Below are 25,063 nucleotides of genomic sequence, written 5' to 3' on the forward strand. Positions count from 1 at the left end.
TGGGCACCTGAAAAAGGTTACCCATCACTGCCCTACACTCAAAAGATAGGCATAGGTTTTTTTAAAGACTTTAAGCAAGGACTTAGTAAGTCTTTACTGTATTCAAGATTGGCCTAAACCAGTGCTTCTCAATTATTTTCTGTCATGTCCCCCCTAGGAAGAAGAAAACATTTTGCGCCCCCCCCCCGCCTTAGAGGGACTACTCCCCGTAATCAGACTCACATAAGTTCTTATCCGTAAAATGCAAGCTAGCCAACAACGCATCCCCCTTCCCTTCTAGTCAGCTTCTCCCAGCCGGCGCTCGGGGACTCGGCTCTGGATCCCACCCCTGCCTCCGCACAGTTCAGCCGGAGCTCCCTGAACCTAGAAGCGGAACCTCTTCCGCAGATGAGCTGTAAAAAGCAGATTACGAGGATTCAATCCTGCCCGATGGGGGCGGGAAAAGACCGTCAGGACAAAAGGCACGTCAAGTGCCACTGTGATCGTCATCGCCCCCCCCTTCGGGAATTGACTGCAGACTCAGACTTCCTACCCAGTCCACATGCTGGCTTCGCGGCACTTCCAAAGGTGCCACCGCGCCACGTGCCTCACAAGCAGAACAGGGTATCCATCGACCCTTCAGAGGCTGTGCAAGGACCCTGTGATCGATCCGGAGCCGGCGGCCTGTCCCTTCCCCTTTCTTTTCTTCCCAGCTGCACTGCGGCAGTCGTTGGACGGTGGTGGTGGAAGCCCTCCCAGCCAGCTGCTGCACGCCCCCCCTTTATGGAGCCTCACGCCCCCCCTGGGGGGCGCGCCCCACTATTTGAGAAGCACTGGCCTAAACGAAGTTAACTTAATATCGGATAAGGTTTGCAATCCATAAATGAAATCCTTCAAAGGTTTTCCTTGTGGTTTTGTAGGCAGGTTGCTTGCTTGTTAATTAGAGAAAATTTTAGAGTAAATAAACCTTAACTTAATTGGTAAAAGAGTGCACACCCTTGCCTTTAATTTAGTCCATAGAAATGTGTAAGCCATGACGATCAAGACAGTTCGTTCCTTGCAGCCTTATTCACTTTTCCCTAGTTGGGCTGCCAGAACAAAATGAACTTTTTAAGATTTTGGATAATATTTAAACAAAATAAAAGGCAATAAAATATCAAAAAACAAACCAACTGTAATACGGCTCTGGATTTATTCATTATGGAACACCAAAAGCAGGTTTTTTTTTAGAATTCATTATTTTGTTGTCCTTGAGAATCATCACTTAGTAATGAACTTAGATATACTGCTTTCTGCTATTAGTGTATTCCTTCCTTCCTTCCTTCCTTCCTTCCTTCCTTCCTTCCTTCCTTCCTAGCTTCTAATCTGGATAGAACCATCTACAGACCACTCCTCATCCACCTGATTGATTCCTCTAATTTCCTTCCTCCCTCCCTCTCTCCCTCCTTTCTTTCATTTCCATCCCTCCTTTCCTTCCATCCACAGACTTTGGGAGAGGTGCACTGATTTACACCTTGAAAGTCATCTGATAATTATTTAAGGAATACAGTTGTTACAGTGTCACAAGAGAGCCATGATAATATGAGGGTGGAGGAATCTTATATTGAACAAATGAAAAATATTATTTTCTGCATGAAAAATATTGCCTAAATATATCTGGACATGATTTACATTTTCCATTTGCTTTATTCCTATACTCTTGAGAACGACTGTAATATATAAATATAAATATATATATATATTATTTCCCCTGCATCACAGGGAGAGTCACCCCAGAACAGCTTCACTCGTATATCCAGCTCTTCAAAAAGAAATTTGACGCTCTTGAAAATCACTGCGGGCTTTTGCAGATCGCACTGGCTGTGGTGCAGACTCTGAAAGACCCTCAGAATGCCAAATGGGACAACTTTCTAGCCTTTGAACGGCTATTTGTGCAGGTACTGTACAAGCTGAACTTTGTAACATTTTTTTAGGAGTAGACGTTGCTTATGCTGCTTTCTTATTTTACTCCTTATGTGTAGGTCAGGGGTCAGCAACCAGCAGCTCTGGAGCCGCATGTGGCTCTTTCATCCCTCTGCTGTGGCTCCCTGTCGCCAGTCGGCACCACAATTTTGAGGGGAGCTTCCAGTTGGGAGGGGGGAAAGCACAGTACGCCAGGAGGAGACTCTACGGCAAGGGGAGGGTTTTCCGGTCAGCTCCACAATTGATAGGGCTTCCGGTTAGGACAGATAGAGGAAAAAGGGTGCTACACTAGGAGGAGACTCTATGGTGGCGGAACCAGACTTCTGGTTGGCTCCAGAATTGAACAGGGGGCTTCCAGTTAGGACCTTTGTGGCTCTTTGAGTGTTTAAGGTTGTCGATTCATTAAAAAGCAAAATGGAGATGGCTTGAGCTGCCTACCTCAAAGTTAAGCCAGAGGAGTTTCTGCCAGGGTGATTGAGAAGCAGAACGAGGGAAGAGTTCCTGCCAGTCCAGAATAGATTACAGTGAGGTTTTTGCAGATCTGTAGCACTTCAGGGAGGAAAAATCGTTTTGCTGCAATTTGCACACATTGCGGCAGAACAAATGATGACTGGGGCTATTCTGAACACGCTGAGGTGTGGTTTGCCTGGAGTCCTTGTCACTGTTTAGGGCTAAAGAGGATACCGTGGCCCAGTGGTGGGATTCAGCCGGGGTAACAACTGACTCGCTGAGCATGCGCTCCAAAGGCACACTCTGCAAATGCGCAGTGCGTTTGAAAACAGCTCTAACTCTTACCTTCTATTGCAGCCCCAGTGAGTAAAACAGCTGAGGTGCAGCAATCCTCTCTGCCACGCCTATCAGCTGGGCTTCGAACAAAGGAAATATAGGACAGACTAGCGCAGGGGCAGTGGGTGGGGTCAACTGATCGCTCGAACCGGTCCAAACTGGCTGAATTCCAACCTTGCTGTGGCTTGAATTGCCCTGTGGTGAAGGGGGAAAACTCTGGAGTAAGAACAAGGACTGGTCAAACATGAGTGAAATCATTTCATAATATCCTCCTCTTCTGTGACAATAGCAAAGCCAAATCCATTCTAGGGGACTAGAGGAAAATTGACAAGGCTGCTATATCTGTCAGATAAAATCACTCGGATTCATTCTAGATTAGATTCTGGTTGCACAGGCCCTTTGCAGACAACTGCAGCTCGGTCTGATGTAAGTATCTTTTGGAGGAAATTTGTTGAGAAGATGATCAACTTAAGAGCCACCATAGAGACCAGAAAATGTATTGTTTAAGCTATGTGGTCATTAAGTGAGGCATCGTGTGACTATACCCAGTGTTATCTTTTGGGCCATGGTCATTAGGTGAATCGCCGTCGTTGTTAAGCAGGGGTGTCCAAACTTGGCAACTTTAAGACTTGTGGACTTCAACTCCCAGAATTCCCCAGCCGCTGTTCCAGTCCAGGGGAAGGATACTGCAAAATCCCCATTCCCTCCCCACTCCAGGGGAAGAATACTACAAAATCTCCATTCCCAGTCCAGGGGAAGGATACTGCAAAATCCCCATTCCCTCTCCACTCCTGGGGAAGGATACTGCAAAATCCCCATTCCCTCCCCACTCCAGGGGAAGGATACTGCAAAATCTCCATTCTTACTTCACTCCAGGGGAAGGATACTGCAAAATCCCCATTCCCTCGCCACTCCAGGGGAAGGATACTGCAAAATCTCCATCCCCTCCCTACTCCAGGGGAAGGATACTGCAAAATTTCCATTCTCACCCCACTGTGGGACCAGCCAGAGGTGGCATTTGCCGGTTCTTCGAACTACTGAAAATTTCCAATACCAGTTCTTTAGAACGTGTCAGAACCTGCTAAATTTCACCCCTGATGAGGATCATATCTACTATGCTGCATTATATTTTTATTTATTTCTTTTCAAGTTTCTTCAAATTGATCCTGCGAATTATAAAGCTTAAGGATCTAATTAATAAGTAACAAAGTAAAAGACACTGCCAATATAGTTAAAACAAGAGGATCCAGGGCTGATTTCAAATTGCCAAAGGGCACCACGTAAAAATATACTTGGGGAGACAATCTATCATTAAGGCGCTATCCAGGCCCCATGTTTGCATCTATAAGATCTTTGGTATTAAAAAAAAACCCACTGGATCCAATCTCATCTAGGTAAATCTCTTTGAAGTCCAATTAAACTCAGTGGGAGAGTTAAGGTTGTACTTAAATCCCTACCACTAAAATCCATCCAATTCATCCTGCAGTTCTATATTAAGATGGTTTAAAAAAAAAAAACCTTAAGAGAGCTTTTTTTTCTTCCAAAATCTATGCGTGGAATTAGGTTGCCTGGTTTTGGCTGCACCATGCTAATGGTGTCTGAAGTATGAGTATTCTGTTTATACTTTTATTTGAACAAACATAAACATTACAGTCCTGCATAAACAGTTAAAACAACCCCACAACAGTGCATTTAAAACTGGAGGCAAATAAACAAAAAGAAAAAAGATTAGTATCCAGTCCTTTCCTAAACATCTGTCTCTGGATTTATACCCATTATGTTTCAATTTTTTTTAATCGGCCAGGAATTGCAACTGAAGTCAGCTCTCTCATTCAGCATTGTAATTATCTCTTGTGTACACATTCATTTTCTTTAGTCAAACGTCGCATTATACGACCCGTAAGGCTTGCAATTTTCTACATTCTGAAGTAGGATGCGGTGCTATTTCGAGTCTAGAGTAGGGAAGCATGTGGCTTAAAGGTGGGGGGGGATTCCAACTTAGTAATTGAATAGTCTGCCTCTAATAAATATATAAATACATTATATATATATATATATATATATATATATATATATATATATATATATATATATATATATATATATATATATATATATATATATATATATATATATATATATATATATATATATATATATAACCAGGATCCCAGAAAACTGAATATAAACCATTAGCAGGAGTAGCATCTGCAGGGAAAGAGGGCATTTTGACTGCTATCGGGAATTTCACATAGTTGCCTTGCATAATTTTGGCTCTGTTGTTTGCTTTGAACATAGTAATGAATCAGCATGGTACTTAAAACTGTGCAAGGCATTTATTTATTTATTTACGCAACTTTTTTCATACTTCTCCTTACGTTAAAAGAAGGAGAAGGAAGAGGAAAAGATTTGATCATTTGATAAACAGAGCTTTTGCATAAGAAGTCGCACCAGCGTCAGTAATTCTTAATTCTAGAAAAGTAAACGCTTGAGCCAAAAATAGAGCTGTCATAGCCAGACTCTACTGCCCAGCAGAAAAGTTTGCTTTTAACAGAAGGTTGTATTCAAAATGTCACAAAGTACTTTGGAATAGCACTCCTCAGAAATTGAGCTAGGTGATATATAACCATAGGTGGGCTACTGCTGGTTTGGACCGGTTCAGCTGAACCGGTAGTTCCGCCCACCGGCTGGGCCCGCCCACGAGCCCTGCGTTAGCCTATCCTATTTATCTCACTCCGGCTTTGTTCCCCGCCCACGAAGCCCAGCTGACTGCCACGCCTCACCTGTTCTACTCACTCATGACTTGGGTGTAATCGAAATGTTTGCAAATTTAATAAATCATTTTATTACATAAAAAACATTGTAACGCATAATCTCATGAAACATTTTCTATGCTGATCTTGGAGTTGAACACAGTTCAATGCTATTCAAACAGTTCAAACTATTTCCAAGATAATTATATCTCTGTATATATCACTAATTTTTAAAGAGGCTTTCAAGTACATTAGAAGTTCTGCCATTGTTGAAAGCATTAAAGAAACTGGTAAGAAAATATCTCTTAAACTATGACCAAACAGGTCACAGCTTGTATAGTAGTTAATTAATAAGTATATCTCTGTAATATTTAAATGGCAAAAACATTAATTTTGTAGGTGGATTGTCTTGAAAGGCTAGGCATTTATTGGTCTTAAGAAAGAAAAAAATAATTTGAATAATTGGCTCTATTGAATATGTATATATATTTAAACTGGTTAGCTAGTATTACACATAATTTTGAGACAGTCCACTTTATAGATACATTCATTTACAATAGGCACACATGCATTACATTTGGTAAACATCTACTGGCTTTTGAAAAAAAATTACATGCTTATGTTTATTAAGATTAAGGTAAAGGTTCCCCTCGCACATATGTGCTAGTCGTTCCCGACTCTAGGGGGTGGTGCTCATCTCCGTTTCAAAGCCGAAGAGCCAGGGCTGTTCGGAGACGTCTCTGTGGTCATGTGGCCGGCATGATTAAACGCTTAAGGTGCATGGAACACTGTTACCTTCCCACCAAAGGTGGTTCCTATTCTTCTACTTTCTACTATTGTTTATATGTAAATTAAAGTACACTGTCAATGCCAAATATAATCATTCAGAAATAGATACAGATGGCCCACTTCAAAAGGATATAAGACCTGAAGAGCTTGTAGAAGAATATTTGTTGGGCAAAAAAATGCTACATGCTGTCACTTGTATTTCTTTTATTGTTAGAGTGGTGGATCTTAAGGTTATGTCTCTGAAGGATTCATGCTTATTTATTTAATATCCATGTCAGTTTTTAGCAAATTGTTGAAAATGTGAAACGGATAAATGGATTTTATGGCTTGAGATTTGTCTGAATATCGGATATAGCAAAGAGCATAAGGAATTATTAGGTTGTTCTGACCCAGGCTTCCTTAAAAAGCATGAAGCAGAGTCTTGGTCCCGGCAAAACTTCTTTTATTTACAGGACTGTGAATTCCTTTCATTCCCAGTCAGCAAAGCTTGGCAAACATTCTTTCAGAGGAATATTTATCAATGCGAACCTTATCTCCCTTGGCAAGCTGCCAGATAACTAGTTTCCAAACACAGGGCAAGGCAATACTTGACACAGAATCTCATAGTGACAAACAGAACTTTCCACTCTTGAAACGACCGAAGGAAGGAATTGTTTCCTGCAAAAGCCCACTCCCCATTCGCTCCCCTTTTGTTTCCTCTGGGAGGAGCGAATCACCTCCAAGGTGTGGCTTTACTTCCAAGTCGACCCTGCTTTCTTAGTTGTTCTTGTCTTCTGGCAGCTCTGCGCATGCGCACACTGGGAACAGGCCCCAGGTGTTCCTCTGCCTCATTGCTGTCTATCTCCCTCTCTGCCTCTGGTGCAGAGCCTTCATCTGATCTTTCCTCAGCCCCAACCAATTTTGTGGAGAAAGTTTTACTTGTGGACCGGAGGGGACATGGTTTTCCATGCGGCCTGCATCCTGTGAAGGGGGCTTCACTTGTTTGTGCAGCCCTGTTTCTGGCATGCTGCGGCCCAGTACCGGTCCACAAACTGTGTTGGGGACCCCCTGCCCTAAAGGTTGAGTAGGGCTACAAAGAAATAAGAACTACAAAAGAACTACAAAGAAATAAGACGTCTTTGAGTTCCAAATTGCCATCAAATTCAGTTTTCACTACAAAATGTTTTAAAGGAGAAGCACCCAGTATTGTAAAACATCTTATCTTTTCCTCCTTGTACGTGTCTATAACTCCGTTTCCACTGATTTGGTTTTTTTTTTTTAAAGACATTCGAAGAGCATCTTCAGCTCATGATGTCACTTGCTCAGTGATTGCAGTATGACTATGATAATGGCTACTCAGGGATCACTATCTGGGATATCACTTAGCATCCATGATTCATCATTTTTGGCACGAATGGGAGTCAAGAGGGAGTGGATCCCTCTTGTCTTGTTGTTGTTAGTTGCGAAGTCGTGTCTGACCCATCGCGACCCCATGGACAACGTTCCTCCAGGCCTTCCTGTCCTCTACCATCCCCCAGAGTCCATTTAAGCTCATGCCTACTGCTTCAGTGACTCCATCCAGCCACATTATTTTCTTTCGTCCCCTTCTTCTTTTGCCCTCAATCGTTCCCAGCATTGGGCTCTTCTCCAGTGAGACCTTCCTTCTCGTTAGGTGGCCAAAGTATTTGAGTTTCCTCTTCAGGATCTGGCCGCCTAAAGAGCAGTCTTATGGTCCAACCTTCACAGCCATCCATTGCAACTGGGAAAACCATAGCCTTGACTATACGCACTTTTGTTGGCAAGGTGATGTCTCTGCTTTTTAGTATGCTGTCTAGATTTGCCATTTGTCTAGATTTCTCTATTGTCTGGATGGTTGCAAATACTCTCTTTCTCTTTTGCGTTACTCCTATCCTTGCAAGGACATGGGATCAAGGACTTCATTTCAATGCTGCTAGTAATGTGTGTAGTTGTGCATAGCTGGGATACAAAATGGGAGAATTGTTATTTATGGCTCCTTCGGTTCCTGAACAAAAGGTTGCTTTTGATTTTATTTGTTTGTTTGTTTTTTGGTCACCATAGTGACCTGCAGCTCCATGTGATTAAATGACATTTGCTCCAATTTTCTGTTTTACCTCCATTAATTACATGGGACCGAGTAAAACAGCATTGTCAAAAGTTTCTTGGCAATGATACATACCGTCTTTTCCCTGGCAATAGTCTGCCCACTGTTGTTATCAGAGAATTATACCCGCGATAATAGAATGTCTGTTTTGTTTTGAATTATACACATTGACACATCAGGTTTTTTTTAAAAAAAAATTTCCCCTCCTTAATTATCTTCTAAACTGTTGACGCTCACAAAACTTTAATTAGGTTTATATTACGGGTTCATAGTACAATCGTTAATTCTCCTCCCTACGTTGAACAGAATCCATGAATGGAGTCCAAGACTCAGGCAGAGATCACCAATTAGCCCCGAAGAAGTCACAACTAAGCATTACTGTTTCTGCTAGAACATATGCCCTTTGTCCATTATGAAGGGCCTCCATCAGTAGACTGATTCTAGTTATCGGGAAGACGTGGCAATGGGGGTTTTTTTCCCCCCTTCCATTCTCAAAGGGAATGAAAAGCATTTGTGATGGCAGGGCTTGCCCCTGCCAATTCATTTTCCTCACTTGACGCTTCTGCCAAGGGACATAAAGCCTAAAAAACTGTCCGCGAGGAAGAAAATTGTGGCGCTTATAAATATTTGCCTGTGCGAAATCTTTTGCAAGCTTCTCTCCATCCCCTTACGGTATAAAGGACGTATTTTATTTCAAAGAGGGCTACATATGCAATGGTGTGCAGTGCTCTATAGCGTCGTTTTGAGGGTAGGAATTGAAACAATTTATGTCCAGGATGTGAGGGGTCTGTAGATATTTTCACAGCCTTCTTTTGGACTCGTGCAATGTACAGGTCCCTTAGTGGAAGGCAGGTTGTTAGTAATTTTTTTTCTGCAGTTCTGATTATCCTCTGAAGTCTGTGTCTGTCTTGTTGGGCTGCAGAACCAAACCAGTCAGTTATAAAGATTCAGATGACAGACTCAGTAATTCCCCTGTAGAACTATATCAGCAGCTCCTTGGGCAGTTTGAGCTTTCCGAGTTGGCGCAGAAATAACATTATGGTTAACACCAGGTAGTAAAGAATTCATGAAAGCAAGAAAAAAAAGTGTTCCTTCTGAAATTCAACGTCAAGTTTATTATGTCTGGAAAATTGCTGCAACAGAAATTTAATATAAAGAAATGTTTTTCTTGCCTTGAGCTTACTTCATCATGTAAGCAACTTGGTGCAATACTGCCATCTCCTGACTCTTTACTTTCTAAGGAAGACAAAGGATCCAGTCATCTTCCAATGAGTTTTTATTGTTGTTTCCGTAGCAAGTACACATCCCTCACTTGCACAAAGGAAAAATAAGTCTGTTTCATTGTGAAAAGTTTTTTAAAAATGCAAGAAAAATAGTACTGTTCTTAACATATGTTGGGTTACATTACACACATGTGTGATGTGCCAACTTGTGCGAATAACTGGCTTGGGAGTGCCCTGTTCAGATAACCATTGTGGAAGCAACCAGGAATGGCTAGCAGTACATAAAATTGTAATTCGAGTACTTGTCTCTCATATTCATTTGAACAGGAAAATAAGTTTGAGTTGCATTGAGTGTGACATAACTGCTGCCAAGGTAAATAAAACCATTTGCAAAACCTCTTGTCCAGTTTCTCATAAGACCCACGAGTTTTAGTCCTGCCTAAGACTTGTATAATTATTTTGCATATGCTTTTTCATTTCTGTTCTGACCAAGGATGTTTTTCCTTTCCAAACTCCACGGATGGCATTTTTGCTGGGGATGCATCATTTTGTTTTTTTGTTTTTTTGCAATGGCCAAGCAAGTCAAACCCTACTTTTTGCATGAATCATTGCTGAAGTCAGCAGTAATCCACTGTGTAAAATCTACTCGTAAAAGCTGGGAGAAGGGAGGGACGAGGATGAAGCCTGGAAGACATTAAATTAGTTCCAGTGTGTCCAGGGCAAAACTCTGCCTTAGTCGCCGGAGCAGGCAGAAACGGAAACAGGCCGTTTATAACAAGCACTCTGGTTCGAGAACAGTGGAGTTCATTTGAAAGAAGAAGGGGGAAAAAAGATTTATATCCCCCGCTTACATAAACATGACAAACGCAGGCCCCGCAAAGAGGAAGGCAAATCTTTATCAAAATCTCTCTTTAAGAAACTTTTTCATTGTGAAGAAAGGGCAGGACGTCTCCTCGTTTGAAGAGTTGCCAGTATTTGCACAACAATCTGCTTCAGAGCTCTTGGTTAATTAAAAGCTCTTTTTGTGTGTGTGCACAGCGATAGTGGACCACCTACTGCTAATTTTATTCGCTTGCCGAAAATATTCAAATTTGACATCTGCAGAAGAGGCAGAGAATAGAGATAGTAGTCCCACCCACCCTCTCCGCCCTCTTGTAATTAAGTATATCTATGGGTTGTTGTTGTTTTTTTTAAAAAGGGTTAGTCTTCAATTTACATACAATCCCATGGCAATCATTCAGAGTTACAACAAACATCCATGGAAGTACCGTATTTTTCAGAGTATAAGACGCACCTTTTTCCCTCGAAAAAGAGGCTGAAAATCTGGGTGCGTCTTATACACTGAATACAGCATTTTTTGCCTCTCGAAATCCTGCCCCCTTCACAAAAATGACCATGCATAGCCTTTAGGAGGCTTTCAGAGAGGTCCTGGGGGCTGGAGAGGGCAGAAATGAGCGAAAAACTGGCTGTTTTTTTTTTTCATCAGTTCCCCCCCCCCCCAGCCCCCAGGAGCACTCTATAAGCCTCCTACAGGCTATTCATCCCTTTTGTTGACAAAAAACAGGCCCGTTTTCATGAAAAATGGGGTGGTTTTGCCCCACCCCCACCCCTTAGGAGCACTTTATAAGCCTCCTAAAGACTATTCATGCCCTTTTTGGTGGGGGGGGGAACGGGCCCGTTTTCGTGAAAAATGGGCCATTTTTGGGAGGTGTGCAGAGTGCAAAACCTTTTTTTTTTTAAATTTGCCTCTTCAGAACCTTGGTGTGTCTTATACTCCAGTGCATCTTATACTCTGAAAAATATGGTACTTGCAACGTGGTTTCGGTGGCTGCTCCATGCCCCTCCACCCCAGAGTCACGTGACCGCATTTTGAATGCTGAGCAACCAGCGCATTTACAGCTGCCTGCGGTCACATGACCAGTTTTACCATGGTTTTGTCGAAAACCAGGGCAGAGGGCTCTGCCTTCCTCCTCCAACCGCTCTATTCACTCTCTCAGACCTTGTGGGTAGAAGGATGGGGAAGGGAGCATAGCACTATAGCTCAAGCTCTCAGTTTCAACGGGGCTCCCACTTTCGTCCCTGCCATGTGCATGTCCTTCCTTCTAAGCTGACCCTTCTCACTGGCCAGTCAGGGAGGGTAGAGCCACCTGATTTTCAGTCGGGGAGGGGGAAGCTTCCACCTATAATACACAAGCCATTTCTAGGCTCTTACCCTAAGAGCTGGATGTTGTGGCCCACTGGCAGCCAGTAGAGCTGGCAGCAGATGGACAGTGAGGAGGTTGGGGAGGAACATAGGCCAGTCCTGGATGCTGGGGAAGACTCGGATGAGAGCTCTGCATTGGAGGCAGAGATGGGGCGGTGGCTGTCTGGCAGTTCTCAGCTGCCTTCGTAACCAGACAGCAGTGAGGCAGAGGAACAGCTGGTGCCTGTTCCCAGTGTGCGCATGCGCAGAGGTGCCAGAAGAAAAGAACAGCTGAGAAATCAGGGTCAACTTGGGAGTAAGGTCACAGGTGGACAGTGAATGGCCCCTCCCATAGGAAATGAAAGGGGAGTGGGCTTTTGCAGGAAACAATTCGTTGGTTTGTTTTAGGAGTGTGAAGATCTGTCCGTGAATCTCAGAGACTCTGTGCCAAATCTTTCCGTGCACAGCACTGCGTTTGGAAAATATTTACATGGCAGCTTTCCAAGCTAAATAAGATATTCGTTTAATAAAAGGGTTTTTACCGGGACCAGGAATCTGCTTTGTGCTTTTTGGGGAAGCCTAGGTCAGAACACGGGGTTTCAGATGCTTCAGGGCCCTTAGTCCTCTAGCACAGCCACCAAGGCTTTGAGACGACTGCATGAGCTTCAGCTATAGATCTTCCAAAATATCCCTTATGAGGGGGTGAGTAGCACAACTACTAGAATGTATTTCCAGTTTGGGGTAAAACTGGCCACTAGCAAACAGTTGGTTCGCTTAACGACTGTGGGGTTTGCTTAACAACCTCTATAAAAATGATAATAAAATCAGATCAGTTTCGTGGGTAACCAGTTTTACGATAGTCAATTTACTATCGCAATGGGCAAGCTCCATTAGAGTCAGTGACGTGCGGTGAGGGTTATGGCTGGGAAGGCTGGTGACGTCATCAGGAAGGCGGGGAATGGGACCACGTGTGCAGACCACGTGTGCAGACCACGTGGTCTCGTTCTCCGCCTTCCTGAGTGAACATTAAGGGGACCGCGGCGTAGCATTACTTCCTCCACCGGCATCAGTCCCTTTCACCCCGCTCAAGCCTTGCCGCCTGCAGCCACCGCCCGCCCTCGCTGCTCCTTTCGTTGCTTGCCCGCCCGCCTCTAAGGCACGCCAAAGCCTCCTTCGTCCCCCCCAGCGCGTGCCCTTTTTATTTCCCGCGACACCCCCCCCATTTCGGGAAAGCTTTCCCCATTGCCTGGGGGGTGAGGGGGGCGGCTCCTCTCCCCCCACTCCCTCCGTCCCTGCCTCTCTCCTCAGCCCCAAAGCTCCGTCCGCGCGACTCACTTCCAAGGCGATGGCTGCTCCATCCCGCTCCGGCTCTGGAAGCGACCGAAGATCAGGCTGCGTCGCTCGCTCGCTCGCTCGCCGGACTGCTTCGGCGCCATTCTGGCTACCTTCGTCCATCCGCGCCCGGGAGATGCGGAAGCAGTCCGGTGGACGAGTGACCGAAGATCTCGCTGCCTCGCTCGCTGCCTCGCTCGCTCGCTCGCCGGACTGCTTCGGCGCCATTCTGGCTACCTTCGTCCATCCGCGCCCAGGAGACGCGGAGGGAGAAATGTTGTCGGCGCCTCCAGATGACGAACCAGTCGCTTGCTTTCGTCATCGGGAGGCCGATAACATTTCTGCCTCCACGTCTCCCGGGCGCGGATGGACGAAGGTAGCCAGAATGGCGCCGAAGCAGTCCGGCGAGCGAGCGAGCGAGGCAGCGAGATCTTCGGTCACTCGTCCACCGGACTGCTTCCGCATCTCCCGGGCGCGGATGGACGAAGGTAGCCAGAATGGCACCGAAGCAGTCCGGCGAGCGAGGCAGCGAGATCTTCGGTCACTCGTCCACCGGACTGCTTCCGCATCTCCCGGGCGCGGATGGACGAAGGTAGCCAGAATGGCGCCGAAGCAGTCCGGTGAGCGAGCGAGCGAGGCAGCGAGATCTTCGGTCACTCGTCCACCGGACTGCTTCCGCATCTCCCGGGCACGGATGGACGAAGGTAGCCAGAATGGCGCCGAAGCAGTCCGGCGAGCGAGCGAGCGAGGCAGCGAGATCTTCGGTCACTCGTCCACCGGACTGCTTCCGCATCTCCCGGGCGCGGATGGATGAAGGTAGCCAGAATGGCGCCGAAGCAGTCCGGCGAGCGACCGAGCGAGGCAGCGAGATCTTCGGTCACTCGTCCACCGGACTGCTTCCGCATCTCCCGGGCGCGGATGGACGAAGGTAGCCAGAATGGCGCCAAGGCAGTCCGGTGGACGAGTGACCGAAGATCTCGCTGCCTCGCTCGCTCGCTCGCCGGACTGCTTCGGCGCCATTCTGGCTACCTTCGTCCATCCGCGCCCAGGAGATGCGGAAGCAGTCCGGTGGACGAGTGACCGAAGATCTCGCTGCCTCGCTCGCTCGCCGGACTGCTTCGGCGCCATTCTGGCTACCTTCGTCCATCCGCGCCCGGGAGACGCGGAGGCAGAAATGTTGTCGGCCTCCCGATGACGAAAGCAAGCGACTGGTTCGTCATCCGGAGGCGCCGACAACATTTCTCCCTCCGCGTCTCCCGGGCGCGGCCGGACGGATGTATATAATATTATATATAGTATATAATATTATATACTATTATTCCATGAAGAGAGGTGAGGCCCTGCCTCCCTTGCCTCTACTGACCGCACGTCACTGATTAGAGTCATAAGTCGAGAGCTACCTGTAAGTAGGCATGTCTATCTCATATACAGGTAGTCCTCGACTTACAACAGTTTGTGTAGTGATCGAAGTTACAACAGCGCTGAAAAAAGTGACTTATGACCGTTTTTCACATTTGTGACCATTGCATCATCCCTGTGATCATGTCATCAAAATTCGGAGGCTTGGCAACTGACTCGTATTTATGACCGTTGCAATGTCGGGGGGGGGTCACCTGATCACCTTTTGTGACCTGATGAGCAGAGTGAATGGAGAAACCAGGTTCCCTTAACAACTATGTTGCTAACTTAAGAATAGCAATCATTCACTTAACTGTGTCAAGAAAGGTCTTAAAATGGGATGAAACTCACTGAACAAATGTTTCACTTAGCAACAGTGAACATGGGGCTCAATTGTGGACGTACGTAAAGGACCACCTATTCTCAGTTATTAGGAAAATGGTGCTGGCATTTGTTGACTGTTACATGGCAGTGAAATAACATTTGAATTACCTGTTTATGAGTTGAGTAGGTTGATTATGAGCCTGGAAATCTTTAAAGGTAAAGGTTCCCCTCACACATATGTGCTAGTCGTTCCCGACACTAGGGGGCGGTGCTCATCTCCGTTTCAAAGCCAAAGAGCCAGCGCTATCCAAAGACGTCTATGTAGTCATGTGGCCAGCATGACTCAACGGCAAGGTGCACAGAGTGCTATTACCTTCCCACCAAAGGTGGTTCCTATTTTTCTACTTGCATTTTTTTACGTGCTTTCGAGCTGCTAGGTTGGCAGAAGCTGGGACAAATAACGGGAGCTCACTCCGTTATGCAGTGCTAGGGTTTCGAACTGCCGAGCTGCTGACCTTTCTGATCGACAAGCTCAGAGTCTTAGCCGCTAAGCCACCGCGTCCCATTTGGAAATCTTTAGTTCCAGTCCAGTCTCAAAGATTTTCAGTGGAACTGACTTAAGTTTAAACTGCTGTCTTAAGTTTAAACTGTTGTCACTTTTGCAGATATTCATGTTATAATATCCAGTCTTGCTTTATACATTTCTGGTGCTGCCTTAACATCCTATTTTTGTTGGCCTGCCAGCAAGGCAACGAAACCGCTGAAGCAGCAAAACAGCTGAATAAAATTATGTTTGTTTGGACCCAAATGTAGCGCTAGGACAGCTTGAGACGTTTGGTGGATTGAGTGTGTGTTTAGAAGGCTTGGCAATTATAGGTTTCTAATTTGTTATTGGAGTTGGGTCATTTTTGTGTAAGCCTTCCTTTTATGGCATAATAAAATCAACAGCAGAAATCTGACAAATTCCATTGAGAAGAAACCAGAGCAAACGCATGGCTGAAAGTTTAGCTGAGGCCTTTCAAAAGGGAAGATGGAGCTTAAGGAATGTGTAAAGAGCTGTTGGACAGAAGGCGGGGAATGATGAGGATTTCTCTATCTTTGAAATAACCCAGAAAAGTGAAAATTAAACGTTTCTGATATACATCCTCACTGAATAACCCAGGGGTGTCCAAACTTGGGAACTTTAAGACTTGTGGACTTCAACTCCCAGAATTCCCCAGCCAGCTATGCTGGCTAGTGAATTCTGGGAGTTGAAGTCCACAAGTCTTAAAGTTCTCAAGTTTGGATACCCCTGGAATAACCATTTTAAGAAAACCACATTTTCATCTTTAGGATAAACTAGCTAGATACCCGTTCTCCACTATGAAACTATGTGATCGGGCTTGCTAAACCGACACAGTTTGAAAATTAATGAGTAGTTATGATTGGCCTCTCCTCTCCCCTTTTCTCTCTCAGGCTGGCCCCACAGAATATTTTTCTCTCCTATCCCCCTTCTCTCCCTCAGGCTGGCCGCACAGAGGTTTCTCCTATCTTATCCCCTTCTCTCCCTCAGTCTAACTCCTTAGCATCAGAACATTTTTCAGGTGGGGAGGGGCAGTAGAATGTCTAAACTCCCAGCCTGCAGGCCGCATGACTCACATTCTGCCACGCCCACACCCAAGTGGTAGTTGGAACAGAGTTCTTTTCAGGTTGGGAGGGGGAGTAGAACATCTAACTCCTTAGCATCAGAGCGTGTTAATAATAATATAAGAAATACTAATGATCTGATAGTCATTTTGAAAAATCCTTTCTTAGCGAGCACCTAGAAGCCAAGAGGAACGTACGTGCCATATTTCAAGTTTGTATGCTTTACAGTTCTGGAGATTTCATGATGATGCATGAGTGATATTTCGCTTTTATATATATAAACTAGACTTCATTTAGGAAGGAAATTCAATTTTCATGACTTATTGATTTATACACTCAACCCTATTTTTAAATTGGGCAATAGGAAAGATAGCCTATTTCAAACGACACCTCCCTATTCTAAAATGATCTGAATTTCATAAGGGTCCTTTCCCTTAGGTTTATTATCTTTTTTTAAGGATATAGAAGATAATTGTCCTTTTCGTTTGGCTCAATTTTATTTACATTCTGGTATGATTCTAGGGTAAAGTTAAGTAAGGTACAGTTTAAAGAATAGTTTATACTTTTTTTAACATATAATATTGTGTTGAATTTTTATACTTTGATTGTTCAAGTGATTGATCTTTCAGCCAAAATTCTGTTCTGAGATTTAATTTTAATTATGGAAAATTATAATATAGACTATCACCTCCATAGCTTCCTGACTTAAAATTAATAATATCTGAAGTCTGTTTTGGCATATACGTATGCATCTTTTTTTTGTTTTTAATAAAATGCAAGGATATAATACTCATATTAAGGATAGTGAATGGACACATTTGCATGGAAAGTAACTATTCATGAACTACTCTAGTTTAAAATAGCAGTTGGAACATTCATGTAAATAAATTGACACAAATGACCCAACTTACACAGGGGGAAAAAAAGGAAATAATTGGGGGGAAAGAAAGAAGTATGTAAATCAGAAAAACCTAGCAAGTTAGATAGTTTTTATTTGGAAAATGCCAGCTTCCCAGAGCACAAATCAGTGCATTTATCTTCATTCAGTTTTTATTAGGAACACCAAGCTAATCTTCTATATACCATATTTTTCGGAATGTAAGACGCACCCTTTTCCGTCAAAAAAGAGGATGAAAATCTGGGTGCATCTTATACGCTGAATACAGCATTTTTTGCCTCCTGAAACCCCGCCCTCTTCATCAAAATGGCTATGCATAGCCTTTAGGAGCCTTGCAGAGTGCTCCTGGGGGCTGGGGAGGACAGAAATGATAATCCCCCCCCCCAGCCTCCAGGAGCACTCTATAAGCCTCCTAAAGGCTCCGCATGCCCTTTTTTTTTTTTGACACAAAACGGGCCTGTTTTTGTGAAAAACAGGATGTTTTGAGCTCATTTTGCCCCCCCCCCCCCCCCCCCCCCCGGGAGCACTCTACAAGCCTCCTAAAGGCTATGCATGCCCTTCCAGTTCTATTCCGGTTGAAGGGGATTAAAGTCTGAGCTTCATGAGCCTTTATTTTGATCTAAGAAAAAAAAGATGCTAATTCTTTCAAAATGAGAACCTTAAACCAGGTTATAGTCTACAACTGAGATTGCCATTCTTTCTTTTTTTAAAGAAACTATTTTCCCCACAGAAGATGATCAAAGTGAAAGGACGAAGACCCTGCTTACAATACAAGCTCTTTATTCCACTAGCCTCTTTGATTAGGCAATAAAGCAAGTTTTCCATTTTCTCTTTTAAGTATAAATATAAATACTAGCTTTAAAGAAACTGGAAGTTGAAAATAACTAGGTCTACACACTAACTACCTCACTAATACAATACAATACAATAGCAGAGTTGGAAGGGGCTTTGGAGGTCTTCTAGTCCAACCCTCTGCCTAGGCAGGAAACCTGTTCCAGACAAATGGCTATCCAACAGATTCAGTTCACAACTTAACAACTGCAGTAATTAACTTAACAACTGTGCCAAAAAAGGTCGTAAAACGGGACAAAATTCACTTAACGGATGTCTCACCTAGGAACTGAAATGTTGGACTCAGTTGTGGTCATGTCAAGGACTACCTGGTGCTCATATACTGTAGCTATCCTTAGTAAGGCTTGAAATGGCTGAGTAAACATAAACATACTTGTCAATTAGACAGCTATTTAAAATTACAATTGCCAAAACAACTTAGAGCAATGTTTCTCAACCTTGGTGACTTTAAGTCAAGTCGCCAAGGTTGAGAAACACTGACTTAGAGAGATACTTATGCGAGCAAGATTCGAACAGCTTGATTCAATGGACAGATATGGGAGATTCCATTCCATACCATAGAATGGACGTATTTGCATTGGCGGAGCAGCAGAGGTAGAAGACCTGGCTCACATCCTAGTTGAATGTTGTCTGTGTTAGAGAGTGAGAGATACCTACCTTGGTCTATATACTAAACCAGGGGTGTCAAACTCAGGCCAGATGCATCACACACTAGCCACGGCCACCTCTGGTTTAGCGAAGGGGAAAGAAGTCGCAATACATCACGTAATGAAGACATGACGATGTGAATTTGACACCCCCATATTAAATGAATGACCCATTGGGAACCCCCCCCCCCATATTAAAACAACATATCTTTATGTTCTGCAAGAATTTGAAAACAACATTTAATATGGCACAATACTTGGGTAAAATGATTCGGATGAGATGGGCATTACGTGGGACTGATTGGGGTAGATGGTAGGGGTAATACTGAAATACAATTTTATCTTATTTTATCTATATAGTAAATTGTATTCTATTCCAATTTCATTTTAAATTGTTTCTATAGGATTTTAGTAATGATTGGTGTTTGGATAGCTGTATTTTGATATGGCCTAAGGGTTAATCAATACATTAAACTAACCTACTAACTAACCAGCCGGTGCTCCTTTCTGCATTATCTCACTACAGGCCGTTATGTCAACATTAAACTAGATGAAATTAATTCTTTTAGTCAGGGGTGGGCTTCAAAAATTTTAGCAACGGGTTCTCTGCCCAGTGGCTGGGTGGGTGTGGTCATGGTGGGTGTGGCCTACTCAGCCTCTTGCACCACTGCAGGGGTGGGGGTGTTTTTGCCCTCCCTGGACTCTGGAGGTTTTCCTCAAGCCTGCGGGAGGGCGAAAATGGCCTCCCCAGGTTCCGGAGGCACTCCGGCCTTCCCAAACTTTGGAGGTTTGGGAAGGCCACAACCTCCCCAGGTTCCGGAGGCACTTCTGGAGGCACTCCGGCCTTCCCAAAGGCTTGTTTTTCGCCCTCCCTGCATCCAAAACAGGCCATGTGGGAACTCCTGGGAGGGGTGGGACAAGATGGGCAGGGCCAGCCAGGAGTGGGATTTGGGGGTTCTCCGAACTGCGCAGAATCTTAGCTAGAAGTTCTCCCGAACCCCTGCGAACCCCCAGCAGCCCACCCCTGCTTTTAGTACTCTTGACAGTCCCACCCAAATTTAACAAAGGGAGACCGCGAGTTTCTTCCCCAAACATCCCTGTGTGAGGTTGCATTCAGTGGAGATATTCCACATTCCAGAATACAAGCACAATCACAGTCCAATATATATATAGGAAGTGCCAATTAGGGGAATAACTGCTGAACAATTGGATTGATCCTTTTTTCTTCTTCACTGTATCCAAATTGCCAATAAGTCAACATATTTCCCTTGAAATAGATCCAGCATCTCAGAGGGACAAAGCAGAGTCAGATTACAACTCTGAAAAATTTATCTTTAATTATGTGACTTGACAGAAAAGCTAGACTTTTAAAGAGGTGGTAGTGATGTTACTTCTTCTAAATAAACCCCAAGACCGAGAAAGATACGCAAGGAAATGAGACAGCATTTTTAAAGCATTTTTTCTCTTCCAAATGTGTGTATTTTTCTGGGTGCAACCAGTAAAAAGCAGTCACAATTTTAAACAAGTCACACACACCATCTACTTACAGTCCAGTTTGGTTCCTTCCATACGGAAATCGTAAAGGGATACAGTGGCTAAGACGCTGAGCTTGTCGATCAGAAAGTCAGCAGTTTGGCGGTTCGAATCCCTAGCACTGCATAACAGAGTGAGCTCCTGTTACTTGTCCCAGCTTCTGCCAACCTAGCAGTTCGAAAGTACGTAAAAATGCAAGTAGAAAAATAGGGACCACCTTTGGTGGGAAGGTAACAACATTTCATGAGCCTTCGGTGTTTAGTCATGCTGGCCACAAAACCACGGAGACGTCTTCAGACAGTGCTGGCTCTTCGGCTTTGAAACAGAGATGAGCACCGCCCCCTAGAGTCGGGAACAACTGGCACATATGTGGGAGGGGAACCTTTACCTTTATATGGAAAACATGTCAATTATTATTATAGCCAGTCTCCACCAAGCCATGCAACTTCAGGAAGAGATGTCGTATCATGTTCTATTTAAACACTATTGTTGAAATAGTTAAAGAGACTGTATTGTAGTGTTATTTTATGAATGGATTTGGCAGCAATGATATAAAAATAGCGCACGCCATCCTCATCTCCTTCCTCTGTGAAATCATGTTGCTGGAGAAATGTGTCTGGATGAAATGGGTTGGAAGGCTGTCTACAATATTTATGTTCCAAGGCAACAACTGCAGATAGTCCTCGACTTACAAAACTTTGCTTAGTGAAGTTACAACAGTATTGAAAAAAGTGACTTAGGACCATTTTTCACACTTATGACCATTGCCGCATCCTCCATGGTCACTCACATGATTTACATTCGGATGCTCGTCAACTGACTCGTATTTATGACGGTTGCAGTGTCCCAGGGTCATGTGTTCATCTTTTGCCACCTTCTGACGAGCAAAGTCAACGGGGAAGACAGATTCATTTAACAACCGTGTTACTAATTTAACAACTGCAGTGATTCACTTAAGAACTGTGGCAAGAAAGGTTGTAAAACGGGGCAAAACTCAGTTAACCAATTTCTCACTTAGCACCATAAATTTTGGGCTCAATTGTGGTCGTAAGTCGAGGACTACCTGTATTAACTTTAATCATTGATCCTTCTGGCTAGGGATGATAGAAATTGTAGTCCAAAACCTAAAGGAACCTTAGTTGAAAAGTTTACTATAAAGAGAATCAAGGTTTGCAAGAGCAACATTTGAATTTGCACCTCCCCAAATCAGCTTAAAATGTGTAGGCCTTTGTCCCATGATTCCTCCTTCACTTTCTGATTTTAAAGTGTAAAATTAAGAATTATTATTTTTTTGTTTTGTTTTGTTTTCAGAATATTGGTGAGTCAACATTATTTAATGCACTGAAGCAACTGCTGCCTATTATCAAGCCTTACAGTAATAGGACGGCTGATGATTACACTCCCCAAGAGTTACTTCTACTATTGGTGTATATTTACTCCATAGTGGGAGAAGTCAAAACTGGGAAAGAATTAAATGAAGCTGAAAGTCAAGTGAAGGAAGCCTTTGTCCAAGCTATTTGCGATGAACCGGAGCTATCCCCTTTGCTGCAGAAAATAGTAGGTAAGTGAACTCTGCATATGCCTCCAATGGAGTTAACTTTTAGTTCAAGCAGGCAATGTTTTCATACCGGATTTCAGTATAGAATTCTATCACCTAAATTAGATTTTGTGTGATAAAGCATGTGGAATATGCATTTAAAATGTGTTGGTTACTGTATGGTAATTAATGTAGAGAAATAAATATAACAGCAGCAATTGAAGGATGGAATAAGTTTTGTTTTCATGGCAGTGAAATACATTGAATAAGATCTATTTTTTTTGATAAACGTAGGAATGGTTGTATTGTAAAATAATGTAATCCTAGCCATGTCTATTCAGAGGGAATTTTGATTCGCATAATTTCTACGTACGTGGGACAGCTACCTAAAAAGATTTGGCAATGTATTTGGTAATGTTGCAATGTATGGCTGTGAAAGTTGGACCATAAGGAAGGTTGAGCGCCAAAGAATGGAGACCTTTGAACTCTGGTGCTGGAGAAGACTCCCTTGGACTGCAAGGCCATCAAACCGGTCAGTCCTAGAGGAGATCAACCCTGACTGCTCTTTGGAAGGCCAGATCCTGAAGATGAAACTCAAGTACTTTGGCCACGAAATTAGAAGGAAAGACTCACTGGAGAAGAGCCTAATGCTGGGAAAGATTGAGGACAAAAGAAGGGGACAACAGAGAATGTGGTGGCTGGATGTAGTCACCGAAGCAGTAGGTGTTGAATGGAGTAGCTTGAATGGACTCCAAAGGATGGTAGAGGATAGAAAGGCCTGGAAGAACATTGTCCATGGGGTCGCAATGGGGACACGACTTTGCAACTAACAACCCCTGAACTTCAGAATCAAAATTAAACTTTCCTGCAAGTGAGACATTTTTGGTTACTACCCTTATCAAGGTATAAGTGCACATTACAAAGAACATGCAGAATGGCAGCCTCGTACCAAGTTTCGTCCTTTGCTCTCCATTAATATATGAAAAGGTTTCTTCTCATTAGCACATTTCTCCATTCTCCTTCAAGCAACAGCCAGTGACGAGGAGCCCATTGGAGAAATTGAGTGTGCAATTAATGTGGGAGACAGATTAAGTTGAACCAGCTGGGCTTTTAACAGCATTTAGGCAGGCTCCACATTTTTGTATGAAGCCCACCCACCCCCATGTGCAGTAAAGTTTATCCTGTCACATGATTAATGCACAAGTCTTTGCAAATCTATCAGTTGGCAACAATTTTCACACGAAAAGGTTTATTAAGCCTTCATTGAGCAGGAATAATACTTGCTTTAACCACATATAGGCTGGATGTAAGGACAATTTTGTATTTTCGAGGAGTGGTTTTTTAATCAGGGCAACCTGCTCTGTCCCATAATTGGATAGACCAGGTTGCCCTGATTAAAAAAAAACACTTGATCTCTCCCCTGGTATAGCTGACAAAGCGAAGAGAGCCCATGGCTTAGAGGTTAATACATCTACCTAATATGCAAGTAGCCCGGGTTTGAATGCCAGAAGGGTATAGCTAGCTGAGGAGAGCTAAATAGCTTGAAATAGATCTATACTAGCCTCCCTTTATGTCTTTGTCAGTAAAACCTTCATTTTGGAGGAGTTTCCTTTTACTGCTAGTCTCACATAAAATTCAGTTGGATCTCTTTAAAGTAGGCACATGACTTGTAATGTTTTAAAAGACCTCCCATATCTAGAATTACGGAGTTGTAATTTCCAGGGAAAACAAACTTTCAGGGAATCTTAAGGCCATGAGTTAGACTGAGGAAAAACAGTCAGAAATAAGAGAGAACCATTTCCATAATATTATCAACGGAATGGCCTGGGTGTTGTGGCCCACCAGTTGCCAGCGGAACTGGTGGCAGACTCGGACAGTGAGGAGGTTGGGGAGGAAGATGGGCCAGTCCTGGAGTCTGGGGAAGGCTCTGATGGGTGCTCTGCGTGGGAGGCAGAGAGGGGGCCAGGGCCATCTGACAGTCATCAGCTGCCTTCAGAGTCAGAGATATGTGGGGCAGAAGAGCAGCCCTTTCCTGAATAATCTTTCCCTCCTCCTCCCCTGCTTGTTTTTCATAGAGCTTTAAAAAGAATCCAAGAGCTGGCAGAAAGCAATTTATGCATATTTAAAACATAACTATCCTTTTGGATTTTGACATTGAGAAACATTGACACGTGATTTTAATGTTACTGAAATTAAAATTCAGAGTAGGAAGGAATCATTACTCTTTACTGACATATAATTTACTGCGATGTGTGTTGAATTTTCATATTCTGTAACACTGAGGGTTTTTTTCATGAATGATGGTTATTGTGTCCAGGCAGATGATGTCAGGGAATTTCCCCTGACAGCCGGCTTCTGCACTAGCAACAGCCAGGTCGCGTCTGATTGGCTAAGACGTGACCTGGCTGAGAGCGGGGAAACTCTGGCTTGGGGATTGGCTGGTTCGTCTGACAGCTTCGTATAAATAGCTGTCAGACGAACCCTGCATTGAATTCTCTCCTGTATTTTGTCAAGACTGTTCTGTTCAATAAAGACTGTTGATTCTCCTCACGACTCCGCTCGCCTTTCGTGCTTATTCAACACTGGCGACGAGGGTGGGATCCAGCCGCTAACCCACCGAGCGTTCCGTCTTCGCCACCCTGTCTTGGCACGATCGTACCGGCGACCCGTTCCTGCCAGCCTAGCTCCAATTCTGAGGAGACCATGTCGGCAATGCCCACATTCGTTCCATTTGGCTGCGATGGCGAGACTTGGGAAGCATTCATGGAGCGCTTCGAGTGCTACCTGATAGCCAACGGCCGTCGCGATGTACCAGATGATGAAAAGTGCAGCTTCTTCTTGAGCTGTTGCGGCACGCCAATGTTTAGCGCCGCTCGCTCAATAGCCGCCCCTCAGCCAGTCCATTCTCTGGACTGGGCCACATTAACGGAGCGCCTTCAGCGCCACTACGACCCCACGCCATCCTGGGTGGCGAGGCACTACGCGTTCAGGCGCTGTGTCCAGAAGCCGGAGGAGTCGGTGAGCCAGTTCCTCCAGTCGCTTCGCACCGCGGCGATGAGGTGCGAGTTTGCCGACCTCGATCGCAACCTCACGGAGCAGTTCGTCAGCGGCGTAAAAGATCTGCGCCTTCGCCGGCGGCTC

General features: G+C 44.2%; 1 protein-coding gene across 1 annotated transcript in view; it reads left to right on the plus strand.

Annotated features, from left to right (window-relative positions):
- Positions 1-25,063, plus strand: part of SCFD2 (sec1 family domain containing 2) — a 166,976-nt gene that overhangs the window by 42,177 nt on the left and 99,736 nt on the right. Inside the window, exons 4-5 of the mRNA XM_081959298.1 lie at positions 1,741-1,916; positions 21,697-21,946. Of these exons, the coding sequence (XP_081815424.1) occupies positions 1,741-1,916; positions 21,697-21,946 (426 nt within the window). The remainder of the gene's footprint in view (positions 1-1,740; positions 1,917-21,696; positions 21,947-25,063) is intronic.

This window comes from Natrix helvetica (genome assembly GCF_964273705.1).
Source record: "Natrix helvetica genome assembly, chromosome: 7".
Lineage (NCBI taxonomy): Eukaryota > Metazoa > Chordata > Lepidosauria > Squamata > Natricidae > Natrix > Natrix helvetica.